The 16,423-nt window shown below is 42.5% G+C and overlaps 1 protein-coding gene across 4 annotated transcripts; it reads left to right on the plus strand.

Moving 5' to 3' along the window:
* The first annotated feature begins 906 nt into the window (after positions 1–906).
* Positions 907–15,821, plus strand: LOC309519268 (acyl-coenzyme A synthetase ACSM3, mitochondrial-like). Of its 4 annotated transcripts, none has more exons than XM_082200098.1 (14): positions 907–1,015; positions 1,853–2,062; positions 5,564–5,774; positions 5,874–6,084; positions 7,713–7,856; positions 9,273–9,429; positions 9,541–9,620; positions 10,098–10,281; positions 10,727–10,807; positions 10,976–11,077; positions 12,203–12,330; positions 14,087–14,186; positions 14,530–14,649; positions 15,633–15,821. In XM_082200098.1, the coding sequence occupies exons 2-14, from the start codon at positions 1,877–1,879 to the stop codon at positions 15,717–15,719; spliced, it is 1,791 nt and encodes a 596-aa protein (XP_082056224.1). In that variant the 5' UTR covers positions 907–1,015; positions 1,853–1,876; the 3' UTR covers positions 15,720–15,821. The 4 variants fall into 4 exon arrangements, 3 of the variants coding, with proteins under 3 accessions (XP_082056224.1, XP_082056225.1, XP_082056226.1); XM_082200099.1 differs by having other exon boundaries at positions 10,098–10,221; positions 15,633–15,819; XR_014213777.1 differs by lacking the exon at positions 14,087–14,186 and having other exon boundaries at positions 15,633–15,662.
* The last annotated feature ends 602 nt before the right edge of the window (positions 15,822–16,423 follow it).

Raw genomic sequence — 16,423 nt, forward strand, 5'->3', positions numbered from 1 at the left:
GACACTACTTCCGGTTTTGCAGAGTTCAAAAACCGAATCGTTCGTAAACAGGACTGTTCTTAAACCAAGGTACCACTGCAAAATAAAATAAAATCATCACACACAGAGTGGGTTATATACACATGTATGCACAACACAGGCATGTATATGCATGTGGTATACAGAATAATTTAAGTGACTGAAACTAAATAAAATAATGGGCCTACACAACAAGAAGAGGTACAAAATGTTTAGGACTGAGGTGAATGGTTAGACAAGAAAGGCAAGCGGTATCTCAGAGGATATTTAGTACATCCAGGTTGTATGAGGTAAGTCAAGAACCGCATATTTTCAAATTTTTCAGATTCTTGCAGTCCTCTGAGAAGCCTCTTTCACTGGGTCAAGCTTTTATTGCAATACCAAATTCTAGACTTCACTCTCCCTCCAGAGAGAACACAGAATTATGTTTCCAGTGGTGAGCTATTTCCATCTTAGTAGCCAAAGGAAGAAATAAAATAAAGTCTTTGGGGGTTAAATCATTCATGTTATTCAGGAAGATAGAGCGCAAACCAAACCAAACCAGGGTCAAGGGGAAGGCTCTGACGAACAATAGTGGAGATTTGTTGTAAAACTTCACCCAAGACAGGTCCAAAGGTAGACAAAGGTAACCATTCCATTGCACCCCCTCCAGCAACTGGGTGTGAGGTCAGCATTCATCTTAGACAGACATTTTGTTAAAGCAAAATAAAGCCTAACCTATCCTCTTGCTGACCAGTCTCTCATATCCATTAATTTATTTTACAAATATTTTAACATAAATTAATGGACTAAGGGAGCGCTTTGGGATATAAGTGATAATCTAGTAGAACATTAACACCAGATTGCAGAACAATTGTAGAAAAAGGTTGCCCAATGTCACTGAATGGAGTAAAAGTTAATGTTTATGTTCTTAAACCTTAAACATTTTCAGCTAAATCTGACTCTCTTAAACTCTGGTGACTTTCCTTTTGCACTTCTTCCCAGAGTGTAGGATGTGGTAAGTATGTACAGGTATATATATATATTTTATACTATTTCTTGTTCCAGTCTGAAAAAAACAAGAAGTTTCCTTTAGCAAACTCAGATGGCAGTAAATGGGGTTTCTGAATTTCAGACCTATAGGTATGCATCTAACAATGAAACAATCTAATCTGACATAAATATATAGGTCCCAGTGCCCAACTAAAGATAGTCATAAAAGCAGTCCAACTGAAATGAGCTATGAGTAATATTTTCTTCCAGGTATTTTTTTTTTTTTTTTGAAAAAAGAACAACTTTAGACACAACCATTTTTTTAATGGATCAGAGCAAAGTTAGGTTGTGCATTTAAACCCGAATTGGTTATCTTGCTCAGGAGACCAGACCCTGCCCACTGGACTTTTTGCTATAAGAAAACAGAGCTGGAAAATGCACTGGGAAGTGTGGTGTAACAATTGCTTGATGCAACACTATATAACAAATCACCAATATTCAGTAAGCAGTTGACATTATCTACCCTCTGCTGCCCACAAACATAAAGTGTAGCTGATGCTCGTGAGCAGCTAACTTTGGTGCATTCCGGTCTATCACTAGCACACTTTATCGACAGGGTCCATTGCAGGTTGTACTTTACACACAGTTAGCCTCCTATTTTCAGCATGAGACTGAAGGAACTAATACTCTGAGCTCTTCTGCCCTGAAGAAAGATCCTGGATCTGGAGTGAAGTTGCATTTCCATTGCATCGTTCCAGTTGCATCCATCTTTCTTTTCCATATACTACAACATCAGTGTTTGTTTTCTGTTCTTGAGCAGAATTTGGAATGTTCTTTTTTATCCTTTTGGTTTTCCATAAAGGCAAGATCATTCACGGCAGCTGCAATGAAGCATCTCTCCAGACTTTTAAAACCTCTGAGTGCCTCCAAATTGCCCTATAGAATTAAAAGTCAACCTTGCAGTGGATCTCCAGATTTGGATTTCTCCGACTATGAAGCTCTCTACAAGAATGTGCCTGAACATTTCAATTTCGCAAGTGATGTGCTGGATAAATGGAGCCAAAAGGAGAAGGTATGAAACTCTGTCTGTCATGATTTCTTCCTAATATTATCAATCAATCAATCAATCAATCAATCTTTATTACGGTCCAGAGACCCAACAAATCATTACAAATCAATCCATAACTTTGTTGCATTGTGCAAAATATGAGCAGGCCAGGGCTGAACTGATATTACCCTTGCTGGTACCTTTCCTGGGAAAATCAGAGGCTCACTATGTCAGGTTCCTACTGGAAGACCGGACAAATGCTAGAACGTTAGCAGTGGCAAAGTTTTTATCGGTGGTTGCAAGAACAAATGAGCCCTATATTCTAAACAAAATGCTTGACTAATATTATCAGCCAGCCTTTCTTTGCTGTTTACAGTCAACAGTCATTGCAACAAAAACAATTAATCCAGGTGGAAGTGAGCATCAATTTTCTGATCCTCAAATCATCTAAACTTAAATTTGTAAAATTCCCTGAATCTTTTAAATTAAAATGCCCTTTTGGCAGTCAACACTGTTTTTTTTAATAAAAAAATACCGGTAGCTTTCTTACTGCTGGCACATATAACATTACTCTATAGGTAAAAAATGAAACCATCTAATAATATTATGTCATCCAATAAACAGAAATGCATTACTACTGCAATGCGCTCTACGTGGGGCTACCTTTGAAGGTGACCCAGAAACTGCAATTAATCCAGAATGCGGTAACTAGACTGGTGACTGGGAGTGGCCGCCGGGACCACATAACACCGGTCCTGAGAGATCTGCATTGGCTCCCAGTACGTTTCCGAGCACAATTCAAAGTGTTGGTGCTGACCTTTAAAGCCCTAAACGGCCTCAGTCCAGTATACCTGAAGGAGCGTCTCTACTCCCTTTGTTCAGCCTGGACACTGAGCATAGCTGTCAACTTTCAGATTTGAAAATAAGGGATCAGCAGCCTTGAAAATAAAGGATCAGCAGCCTTGAAAATAAAGGATCAGCAGCCTCACCTGTCCCAGGGACAGTCTACGGGATATCTAACAATCCGGGATAGCAGCGGGAAGCAGTAGGAAACAGAGCTGGAATAAGGGAATTTCCCGCAAAAAAAAAAGGGAAGGTTGACAGCTATGACACTGAGATCCAGTGCCGAGGGCCTTCTGGCAGTTCCCTCATTGCGAGAAGTGAGGTTACAGGGAATCAGACAGGTGGCCTTCTTGGTAGTGGCACCCGCCCTGTGGAACACCCTCCCATCAGATGTCAAGGAAATAAGCAGCTATCTTATCTTTAAAAGACATCTGAAGGCAGCCCTGTTTAGGGAAGTTTTTAATATTTAATGCTGTATTGTTTTTAACACTCGACTGGGAGCCGCCCAGAGTTGCTGGGGAAACTCAGCCAGATAGGCGGGGTATAAATAAATTATTAGTATTATTATTATTATTAACCTTAGAATGGACTTGAGCAACTGATCAAATCTCTCCATCATGTTAGTTCCTTAGTCAGGGTTACCCTTCTTTGAACTGCAGTATTTCTTAGGACACAGTTGATAGTGCTATTAACTTAATTCTAGCATAAAGAATACACCTGGGCGATACATTGATTTAATACGGCATTCATACCACTATCAAGGAAGCTGAAAATAGAGGTGGGAGCAGGAAGTTGATTCAGTTTGAATTTAAAGGTAGACTTACGTAATTTGCATTTCCTGAAAGAAGGTTCAAACCAAATGCAGCCATCCTTCAAAATCTGCAGTTTTCCAAATTTTGCAATGTGGCCCTCCAGCCAAATAATTTGTACAGACATGCATATACTAGTTTAGAGCTATTAGATTATATTTTGGTGAAAATGGAATGCAAATATGCATTATATGAGGGGAAATTATTTTCAAAAATGTTTATATCAGGATACATTTGCGCTAAAATACTGATGAATTTTCATGAGGGTTTAAAAATAAAAAACTGCAAACTGATGGGGAAATATGGAATCTTGCCAAGCCTATCCACATGGTTCAGAATTAGATCCCTGCCACTGTACTCAACAAGACTTTCTCCAAAATAAGTTGGAATGAATTGGAATGCAACATCAGATTGTGACATCAGAATAAAAGTCCATTTCATGTTCATTGTTTTATTTTATCTATAGTTTGGTGAATGTTATGCTGACATAGTTTGTATGTTTGATCAGTATTTACTTGTGAATGGCTTGTTTTCTTTTCTGTAAACAGCTTAGAGGCTTCTTGTTGGACAAACAGTAGATAGATTTTTGGGTAAGGGTTTCTACTCTGCATGCAGAAGGTCCCAGGTTCATTCCCCAGCTTCAGGGAATTGGCTTCCCCCCCCCCATTGTAGTAGATAAGCAGGACAGAGGAAAAGGAGTCTTCTTACCAGTTAGAAACTGCAAGAGAACAAAGAAAGCAGCCCCTAGAAACGGCGGTGCTCCCAATTAAGGATCACACCCCTTTCCATCCCTATTAATCTTCGTCATTCCTACATCTTGTAATCTGAGCTTGTACCTGCTAGTATTGCAACGTCTCATTCTCACATTGCAGAATGTTGTGGGTTGCCTTTAATTACTTAATTGATTTATGAGAATGGGAACTATTTAAATGCCTCCTCTCTCTCTGCTCCTCTGCTGAAGAAGATGGATGTGAGAGTCATCTTGTTTTGTTATTTGCTTTATACATAAAACCTTTCATGTTACTATTCCAACCACAGTTGCTTCTGCTGCATTCTGCTGTAAAGGACTGAGTTTACTATCTGCAAACGGGCTTTTAAAGCTCACAGTACCCTCTATGCTTTCTGTTCTGACACTTTCTGAGCCTTTCTTGACCTTGGACTGAGCGGAGGAATGCTGTCCAGAGACTGAGAATCTGTTAACCCTCTCTCTTCCAGTGTTTCTTCTCCTAGCTGTTCCCCATCTAGTATTTCCCAGCTTCTGCCTACTGAACTATGCCCCTCTGCAAACCACTGTTCCAAATCTATACTGTCCTCCTGCTCCTGAGAAGATTCAGGAGCAGGAGGAGGGGAATGACCGCTCCCCGCATAAAACGGGGGGCGCCCTTTGCGTGGACGTGGGCAGCCCCTGGATCTGGAGCGGCTCCATCAGCATAGGCTTGGCTTTGCCTTCCCTCAGGTGGGATACCTGGAGGTCTCCGCCTACCCCAGTCAGTTGTCCAATCCCACCTGGGGGAAGCGTTGCCAAGGAGACCAGGCCAGGTAGGGGAGGGATTACCTGCCCACACAATAGAGGGAGGATCTTACCTGGGAATCCTCACTCGGCTCCAGAGCTTCTGAGAAGATTCAGGAGCAGGAGGAGGGGGAAACTCCCACCATTCCTTCTCAGTGCAGCCCTCCTCAGCATGGTCCCTGACAGCATCTCCACATAAAGCTGGGAAAGACGTCCATTGGAAACCCTGGAGGGCTGCTACCAGTCAATGTAGAAGATACTGAACTATATAGATCTATGGTCTGAATCGGTATCAGGCAGCTTCCTGTGTTGTAAAACGAATAACTATCTCCCATATACTTTCCCATCTTTTGTACCTGATAGGATGGAAAGAGACCTTCCAATCCCGCTCTTTGGTGGGTAAGTGGGAAAGGCGAGGAGGTGCGGTGGAGCTTTGAGGAGCTGACATTCTTATCCAGGAAATCAGCCAACGTCCTCTCCAAAGCCTGCAATCTGCAGAAGGGAGACCGAATCGTCATCCTCCTCCCCAGGGTGTCTGAGTGGTGGCTGATCAGTGTGGGCTGCATCAGAGCAGGTCAGTCAGGTCCTCTCTGTGCTAGGAACCGACAGAAAGATCCATTTTTGCTGTGTCTTCCTCTCCTCTCTTTTTAATCATACTTTGTTTTGCTCCTAGGTGTCACCTTCATCCCAGCCACGACCCTATTGACTGCTAAAGACATCTTGTACCGGCTCCAAAAGTCTCGGGCCAAATGTATAGTTACAAACGACGCCTTGGCTCCATTGATCGACTCTCTTGCATCTGATTGCCAGTTCCTGAAAACTCGGATGTTGGTCTCCAAAGGCACCAGCAGAGAAGGATGGCTGAACTTCCATGACCTGCTGAAGTGAGAATCTCTGCTGCCTTGTTAAGCAAGTCAGGGATAAGTCAAAGAGTGAGATACAGAAAAACCCGCAATCTTCATCCTCTAGACAGGAGATAAAGGAGATAAGTAGCTATACAGCTTTTAGAAGACACCTGATGGCAGCCCTGTATGGGAAAGGGTTTTAAAAAAATGTTTAATGTTTTATTGTGTTTTAATATACAGTCGTACCTTGGAAGTCAAACAGAATCCATTCCAGAAGTCCGTTCAACTTCTAAAATGTTTGGAAACCAAAGTGCGGCTTCTGATTGGCTGCAGGAAGCTCCTGCAGCCAATCGGAAGCCACGGAAGCCCCATCAGACGTTTAGCTTCCAAAAATAGTTCACAAACCGAAACAGTCACTTCCGGGTTTGCGGCATTCAGGAGCCAAAACGTTCGGAAACTAAGCTGTTTGGAAACCAAGGTATGACTGTATGTTGGAAGCCACCCAGGGTGACTGAGGCAACCCAGTCAGATGGGAGGGGTATACATTATTATTATTATTATTATTATTATTATTATTATTATTATTATACCAGGAAGGTGGCCAGGGTGATATTCCTTCCAGATGTTGTGCCCCAGGCACCATGGTCAATGTTCAGGGGTGATAGATATTGTTGCCCTGCAATAAATGGATGGTATGAGGGATTTGGCCTGGAAAACAATAAAAAAATAACCAGTGTTTGCAAACCTTGTCACCCAATCAGTAGGGCTTGCCTGATACATTTTTCTGCTGGAGAAGAACAGGATCATGCAAAGGGATGGGGGAGGGATTTGGTTTGCTTCAGATTTTAGTGTGAAACTACCTAATTCACAATTTCTGAAACAATATGTGAACTCAAAGGCAGCCGTTTTCAACTTCTCTGAAAATTGTGGTGCAATTGTCCCACCAAATACTGTGTACAGAAATGCATACAGCGTGTGCATAAATATGCACATATTAGTGAAAATTACAGCCACAAACCATTGTGTGAGGAAACATCACTTGCAAAAATGAGCTAAACAGGCAAAGGTGTGTGCAAAAAATATGTATTTTGACAGAAAATGTCCACTAAAACCTTGGGAGAATTTTCATGAGGGCTTAAAAAAAATAAATCTCAAACTGATGCAGAACTTAAGACTGGAAGAATGAGAAGCTGATGTAGATCATAATGGAGTCTTATGGACGAGGGCTCTGTACTGCAACATTTTGCTACAGGTCCCACATATTCATTTTCCCATTTGTAGTCTAGTCATGCACACCAGAAGCCAAATCCCCATGCTACTCAATTAGTATAAAAATGCCTCTCATAAATGAATAAAAATAAAATTGACCAACAACAAGTTCAGGACAAAGGAAAGCATTACATAACAGAACTACTTATTGGATGCTACCAGATGTGGGAGATGTTCCCTCTATTTCTACTGTTCAGAGATGAGTGTTGATCTTTACGCAGCCAAAACAGCACTATCCATGCAGAAAGTGGGATCCTTCTGTAACTGAACCATTTGGTAACAGACACATCCAAATCCTAAAAGAAGCTGAAAGAATTTCACAATTTGAGCTTGCAAGATCATAAACCATTTTGACCACATCTAGTCCACTTTTACATACCTGCTTCTCTACTTTAAAGAGCTGCAGGTGATGATCACCAGCCTGTTAAAACAAGGAGTGAAGATCCAATGATCATCTACTTCACCAGTGGAACCACGGGTTATCCCAAAATGGTGGAACATTCCTGCAGCAGTTTGGGGATTGGACTAGCAAGTACCGGAAGGTATTTCCTATCCCTTTCTAAATCTTCAGGTGCAGGAAACACAACAGGGAGTCCTATGTGAGGTTTGAAGAGTGACAATTTTATTGTGGCAGAAGTCATCTGATGGCCTCCTCAAAAAGCTTAAACCACAATAAAGTGTCAATCCTTGGATACCCAAAGGAGGGCAGCTGGACACAGCTGGGCTGGCTTGCTGATGTTATTATGCAAATCTATGGTGTGACCACACTTGGGGTGCTATGTACATTTCTGGCCACCTCACCTCAAAAAGGATATTGTGGAACTGGAACATGTTCAGAATGTTAAAAGGAACCTGCTAGAACAGGCCAGTGTGTTCAGTCCGATGCCCATAAGAAGCCTCCAAGCAGGATCTGACTGCAATAGTGCTTTCCCTACTTGTACTTCCTAGCAATTGGTATTCAGAGGTGTGCTACCTACAACATAGAGATAGGACACAGCAGTCTTTAGACAAGCCTTATCCTCTGTGAAGATGTCTAATCCTTTTTTAAAGCAATTGAGGTTAGTGAACATCTCACCAAACACTGCCAACACAGCTAATCACAGTTTCAGGGAGGTTGTTTAAATCTGAGATATTGCCCAACCTTGATCAGCTTAAAGTCACCCCCCCCCCAAACCCCACATCCCAGCAGTTGCTGTTCTTTAAGTCTTAAAACCAAAAGATCTGACCACATATGACTTTGTGTTACATCTCGTGTGGCCCTCAGACATTGGCTGTTTAATTAAATGTAATTCTAGGGCACTGATCATAGAATTGTAGAGTTGGCAAGCACCCCAAGAGTCATCTAGTCCAATTTCCTGCAATGCAGGAAAGTCAATTAAGCATCCATGGCAGATGGCCATCCAACCTCTGCTTAAAAACCTCCAGTGAAGGAGAGTCCACAACTTCCTCTTGAACAGCTCTTACCACCACAAAGTTTTTCCTGATGTTTAGTCAGAATCTCATTTCTTGTGACTTGTAGCCATTGGTTTGGGTCCTACCCTCCAGAGAAGGAGAAAACAAGCTTGCTCCATCTTCCATGTGACAACCCTTTAGATATTTGAAGATGGCTAGCACACTGCCTCTCAGTCTCCTCTTTTTCAGGTTAAACATACCCAACTCCCACAACCGTTCCTCATAGGACTTGGTTTCCAGACCCTTGATCATCTTGGTTGTCCTCTGTACATGTTCCAGCTTGTCAACATCCTTAAATTGTGGTGCCCAGAATTGGACACAGGATTCCAGATGTAGTCTGACCAAGGCAGAATAGAACAGCGCTGTTCCTTCCCTTGATCTGAACACTATACTTCTGTTGATGCAGCCTAGAATAGCATTCGGTCTTCTTCTTTTCTTCACATGTACAGCTGACAAACCAAGTGTTCCCCATCTTATATTACACTTGTTTGCCTCCTTATTAACAGGAACTGGATGGACCTGAAAGCTTCAGATTTGATGTGGGGTTTCTCCGACACAGGCTGGATCAAATTTGCCTTCAGCAATGTGTACCCTACATGGATGCTAGGGGCATGTGTCTTTCAGCATGGCATGCTCCAGTTCGAGCCAACAACCGTTCTCAATGTAAGGCTAACATTGCCCTATTCAAAAGGCAGGAAGCATGTAAAATATAAGATGTGTGAGACCTCCTGAATCACACGATGCATTTGGAGTGTGTGTGCTCTTCCCTCCTAGAGTCTTTCCAAATATCCAGTGACGATCTTCTGTGGCACCCCAACTATTTTCCGTATGCTTCTGCAGCACGACGTTAGCAGGTACAACTACCTGGCTGTGGTTTCTAGAACTCCACCCTAGAGTAACTTGATTCCTGTTTGTTTACCTCACTTCAAAGTCACTCTGCCTGGCTTGAGTCCAGTGATGGCTGGTGCCTGTCGGAACTGGTTGGGCAAAAGACAGGGAGGCCAACAGTAGGTGGAGCCAAAGAGAAAAAACTCCCCTACTGGTTCTAAGTAAGAACTCTATGGGAGATGACTGAGGGTAGACTTTGATGGGGCACTGCACAATTTGCCTGAATAGACCAGCCTCTGCTGGCTGAATCTTTCATTGTCCTTCCCCTTTTCAATTTTACCTCTATATCTATAAAATTCTCAGAGTGTGGATCCAGCTGAGGCCAAATTGGCGCCACTCATTCTTTGCTTTTCCGTGTGTTCTGGATAAAAGTCGGATCTGGTAGAATTAAAACGGTTGTCTCTTTTTAGGAAGACTAAATGCTTCTTCATATCCTTGTTCAGATACCAGTTCAAGAGTCTGAGACGGTGCCTGAGTGGTGGGGAGCCAACCAACCTTGAAGTGATTGAGCAGTGGAAAGCTCATACCGGAATAGTAATCCGTGAAGGCTATGGGCAGACAGAGACTGTATGTTTGCATTCAGACACAAACATATATGCCAATGAGCAGCAGAAGCCTATCAAATCTGTATGCATGCTTTCCCCCCCAAACTCCCCAACTTTGATATGTCCCTCAGTCCATATTGATCATACATAATTCTTATGCAGCACGTTCATGATTTGTCTGCACAGGTAGAAATGGGGGAAAATTGACACCAGAAGCCCAGGCTCAATGTGATGCCAAGAATATCTGATTGGGTGGGGTGAGGGAATGGAATGGAATACCCTGTAAAAGAATGTGGCTGTTGGTTTTTGGAATCCTTTGCAAGAAGACTTCACGGTGCAATTTTTTTTGCAGGTCTAGCTTGTATGATCCTTCCCCAAATCGGTAAAGAGGCAGATGGTTAAAGTCAACTAAAATTTATCTGATTCACTAAAATCCATAGTTACACACACACACACAGAGAGAGAGAGAGAGAGAGAGAGAGAGAGAGAGAGAGAGAGCTGATTGCACATCTACCATTTTTTCTCAGACCATACTTTGTTCAACCCCGAAGGATATGAAAGTCAAGCCAGGGTTTATTGGACCGTCATCTCACCCCTTTGATGTCCAGGTAGGCATGTTTATAACACAGGGGAGCCGTAATGGTCATCTTGGTTGTAACAGCCCATGTTGTATGATTTAATATCACGATACCATATTCTAGTAAAACTTAACACTCAGCTAAAATGACAAAATGGAAAAGCTTGCATAACCCACCCTTGTTTATCTTTCTTTCTAGATAATAGATGAACATTGCAATCGCCTGCCTCCTGGGGAAGAAGGAGACATTGCTGTTAAAATCAAACCCAAAAGGCCCCTGGGTCTCTTCTCTGGCTACTTGGTAAGGAGCATAGGTGCCAATTCCCTGGGGCCCTAAGCACCCACAAAATTCCCCATGACGGGGCTGGGCACCCACAAATTTCAGTGCCAAGGCCATGCATGCTGCATGGCACCCATGAACCAGGCACCCACGGTCACAGGGCCAAGCTGGTAAGGCGGGACCCTTTCAAATGGTTGGGCATTATTCAAAGAATATATGATCCTAAGTGTTTCCTCAGCAGACACTAGGAGGACAAAGACTTCACCAAGACTACTGGCTTCATTTTTCTGCATTCTTGCTTAATGCGCTGAGTTGTTTTTATATTTTTGTTCATTCATTTAAGGTCCCAGGGCAGGTGGCAAAAATAAAATACACAATTATAAGACACTTGTGACCAAAAAGCAAACAACTTAAAAACAATTCCCTATATCAAAACCATTCAAGAATGTAGAAGCAATTGATTTCACCTCTAGAAACATTAAAAAAAAAATAGTTCCAGTACGGATGTCAATTGAGGTAAGAAATATATCCATTTAAAGGACTGTTGAAAGAGGAAGGTCTTTCAATGCTTATGGAAGCTGCCTTCCTGGAAAGAAGTTTTTGGATGAAAGTGTAATTTATGGATTCTTAAAAGTAAGTAAGTAAAAGTTTTAAAGGGGTATTCACCAAATTCATGGAGGGTGTAATTATTATTATTTGTTGCTTTCCACAATAAAATGACTCAAATTGACTTGCAAAGCCATAATATGACCATCAGTTGATGGGAGCAGCAATGGGAGGGTGTACAAGAATAGAAAGACCTTTTATCTGATCCAGCAGGACTCTTTGAGAATGATGTGAACAAATGTATGAATGTTGTGGAGACGGGAGAGACTGAGACATCATTAAGCCCCAGCTTGAGGCTCCCGCTTTCTTGCATACATCTTTGACATCTCCAGGAAACCAAATGTGAGAGCCAACTCCTCACCCACCAAACACACACACACACACACACATTGAATTTGTTGTCGTAGGAGAACATTCTGTCTGTGTTGCTAGATCTGCAACAGGCCCTTCACAAGGGCAGGACACCCCTTGAAGTTGCCGGAATCGAGAGATAAATGTTTCCCTCTTTGGCTTTAGTGATTTCTGCTGCATTGTTCTTAGGATGACCCTGAGAAAACAGCCTCAACAGAACGTGGAGACTTCTACATCACTGGGGACCGAGGGATCATGGATGAAGATGGCTACATCCAGTTTGTGGCAAGAGCTGATGATGTCATCTTATCTGCTGGGTAAGCCTATTTTATGGGCACTTGGAAGTGCCCATAAATAAAATGACTCAAATTTTGAGTCATTTTATTTGCAGCAGAGGTGGGGGACATTTTTCAATCTGAGGGCCACATTTCTTCCTGGCGACCTTCCAGAGGCCACATGCCAGAGGTGGGTAGGGCCAGAGGCAAAAGGAGGTGGAGCAACAAATGTACATTTTACCTAAAGCAGGTTAGTTTCTGCACGTACTTTCAAACACCCTTCTTTAGCTTCCATCCAGGGAAGCAAGAGGCATTATTGGTTTTCAAAGTCACGTTCTAGCAAGGCAAAATCACTCAAGGAGGATGCAAACCAGGGCTGGCAAAGAGTGTGGCCTGAGGAGAGTCCTGAGGGCCAAATGGAGAGGCCTGCAAGGCTGTGTCTGGCTCCTGGGCCTGAGGTTCCCCACCCCCAATTTACATCATGCATACATGTCACCCCATGCACACCAGTCTCTAGGCGACTCTCAAACATGAAACAGTAAAAGACCATGTTAAAAAATTGTTGGCAGAGATCAAACTGGTTTCACACCACATGTGAACAGTGGCATACCTGTCAACTGCCCCAGAAAAACAATGTTTTGAAAGGTTATAAATATAAAAACTGTCAGGGACTGGGCTGAGGTGGAATGGTGGAGACCGCCTCCCCAGCCTGACCCTTCCAGAGAAGAAGACAGTTCAGAATTACAACAGGGGTTTGAGGGAGGTCACAGCTCAGAGGTAGATGAGGGGAGAAGTTGGGAAATAATGGGAGAGGAGGAGCAGGCAGAGCAGGAGCAGCTGGCTGACATGCTGTCACTAGAAAGCATTCCAGACCCACCATTTCCCAGAACCCGGCAAGCCTTAAAAGTAGGAGAGCAAAGAGCTCAAAGACAGGGCACCCATAGAGGAGGTGGGAGAGAAGGGGGGTGGAGATTCACTGGGACAACGCCATTATCCAAGAGGCTGTGTTCCAAAGCCTCTCTCTGTAAATATTGAATAAAAAGCAGATGGTAAGAAACTTTTCTTTGTCTTTGTGCATTCCCGGGCAACCAGCCATGGGAGTTGCTGGCAGCCACCTGACAAAAACCAATTCCAAACAACATGCTTCAAATCAATTCAAATTCAGAGCAGAGACAGACTTTAGAAGGCTTGTGGAAAGGAGTAAACATATTGGTATGTAATGAATGAAGCTTTGCAGGGTTAAAGAAAGAGAAAAATGGTGTAAAAAGTATAAAGATAGAGGTAATCTACATTAGACACAACAACTTAGAAAGAGTAAAAATGTCGAGGTCTTAGAACAAAGGAAGGAAGTCAATATGTGTATATGTATGTAATGATTAGATTAGAATGATGATATGGTTTTATTTGTAGATGTGTGTTTTTGTTTTTTGTGTTCTTTTTTCTCTTGTGTTTTGTTGTTTTTCCCTTGTTTGTACTGTTTTATTTTGGATTCAATGTTTGTAATTTTTGTTGTAATTTTGCATTGATATTTTTTTAAAAAAAAAGAATGCTTGTGGAAAGAGGAGCATCTTTAGCAGCCTCCCGAAAAGGACTTTTCTCCAAACCAAGATACTGTATCCCAAATGTTATAACCTTTCCTACTAGAGGAGTTGCTCCATCATCTTCATTGTTTTTGTTGCCTTTCTCCAGTTCTGCAGTATCTTTTTTGGGGGTGAAGCATCCAGAAAAGAATTTAACTTGTGACTCTCAGTGTGCAAAGCATGTGTCCTCATGTTGAGCTATGGCCCCTCCTTGTTAGGTATCGTATCGGGCCCTATGAAGTGGAACATGCCTTAATGGAACACCCAGCAGTGGCAGAATCGGCTGTTGTCAGCAGTCCAGATCCCATCAGGGGAGAGGTAACATGAAATGGACCACCATCTACCGTCAGCACCTGGACAGCAGACTGAGCAGGCAGACATGTCATTTGGTGACAATTTCCCATTCCCCACCCTCCTTATGAGGAGATGCACTATATTTCTTCTCAAACTATTCCTGTTATTCCCAAATTTGCATGAATACATATCCATTCACATATATCCATTCACTGCACGCAGGTGGTGTAGTGACAATACAGGTTGTTTATTATTATTATTATTATTATTATTATTATTATTATTATTATTTTCCATTTTTATGCAAAATCTTGTGGGTTGTGAAAGCGTTGATTGTGGCCTTTCTTTTATTTTTTTGGGGTGCTAGGTTGTAAAAGCCTTTATCATCCTGTCGCCTGCCTACGAGTCACGAGAGAAAGACCAATTAATTTGTGAGCTGCAGGAACACGTCAAGAAGACAACAGCTCCCTACAAGTACCCCAGAAAGGTAAGAAGAGGGTTCGCTGTTCCTAGGCATCAGTCTTGAGGCTGGATTTAACAACAGGCAACCCCAGCTAGCAGCCTTGGGCGGCGGTATAGCCTGCCAACTCCAACATTTGAACTGCCCAGTCATGATCAGGTGGGGAGGAGCAGCCTGAACAACAGACCAGAGTCAGGAAGTCTTCACTGCTGTCTAGGAATAAAAGCCTTGGACACTCAGTACAGTCATCCAAAGAGCAGCGTCCCTCCATTCCCTCATACTGCTGTTGTTTAACATGTCATCAAGTACAACTCTGTATACAGAATGAGAGTGTATTGCACGCTAAATAGCTCAACACAGCACATACTATAACTCCAAATAATGCAAGCTCAAAGAATATATATAAATATACAGTCTCAAATCAGTCTTGAAGAGATATATACAATCTTGCAAATTACTATTCAATGCCACCAGGTTCAAGAGTTCAGCTGTAATGTACTGAAGGCCAGAGTGCAGATTTCTGCGTTAAATCTTGCAGATAAGAAACTGTGTACAAGGAGGACTCTGACAACGAGACGTCCGGGTAAAATCTCTGTCTCGTCTTCCTCATTCAGTGCACTGAGGTACAGGCAACTTAATGCTCACAATTAGGTCAGGTCCTGCCTTGCTTGGGCACTCAGCTCCTGGTAAAATGCTGTTTAGCATGTGTCTTAACCTTGCTTTTGCTTCCAGGTGCACCCTGTCTATTGACCTTGCTATGGTTAGAAATAATAGTAATAGTAATAATAGTAATCTTCTGGGAGCAAATTCCACAGCTTATGTATGTACTGTATGAAGAAGTACCTCTTATTATCTGTCCTGAATCTTCGAACATTCAGCTTCAATGGATCACCCTGAGTCTAAGTCATTTAAACACTTCTATCATCCTTTCCCCTGGGAAAGGAATGACTACAATGACCAATAAAATGTGCTCATTTTTTTCCCTCTCTCTCCTTGATCTTTCAAAACAGATAGAGTTTGTTCAAGACATGCCCAAGACAATTTCTGGAAAAATCCAAAGGAAACAGCTGAGGAAGAAGGAGTGGGAGAAAGCCTAACAGGACTCTGAAACCAGCATGAAAGGACTGGTTTTTATTTGTCTTAATAGTCTCAGAGATAGATAGATAGATAGATAGATAGATAGATAGATAGATAGATAGAGTGGTGCCTCGCAAGACGAAAAGAATCCATTCTGTGATTCTCTTTGTCTAGCGGTTTTTTCGTCTTGCGAAGCAAGCCCATTGACGGATTAGCGGATTAGCGCTATTAGCGCTATTAGCGGCTTTTAGCGGCTTACCTGCTGATCGGATCAGCTGATAAGCAGCTTAGCGGCTTAGAAAAAGGGGGGAAAGGGGAAAAAACCAGCAGGAACTCGCAAGACATTGTCGTCTTGCAAAGCAAGCCCATAGGAAATTCGTTTTGCGAAGCACCTCCAAAACGGAAAACTCTTTCGTCTAGCGAGTTTTCCGTCTTGCGAGGCATTCGTCTTGCAGGGCACCACTGTAGATAGATAGATAGATAGATAGATAGATAGATAGATAGATAGGAGATGTAAACTGTTTGCCATCAGGGAAAATTAGATATCACCAATCACCTATCAGCATATGGTAACATTAAAGGGTTTCTGACTACGCACGAAGCCTGACGTCAGCGATTCCAAATCACTTCAAGGTTGGATTACTGTAATGCACTCTGTGTGGGGCTTCCCTGGCACCTGACCCAGAAACTGCAGCTAGCCCAGAATTCTGCAGCGTGGCTGCTG

This window comes from Podarcis vaucheri (assembly GCF_965113315.1).
Source record: "Podarcis vaucheri genome assembly, chromosome: 14".
Classification (NCBI taxonomy): Eukaryota; Metazoa; Chordata; class Lepidosauria; order Squamata; family Lacertidae; genus Podarcis; species Podarcis vaucheri.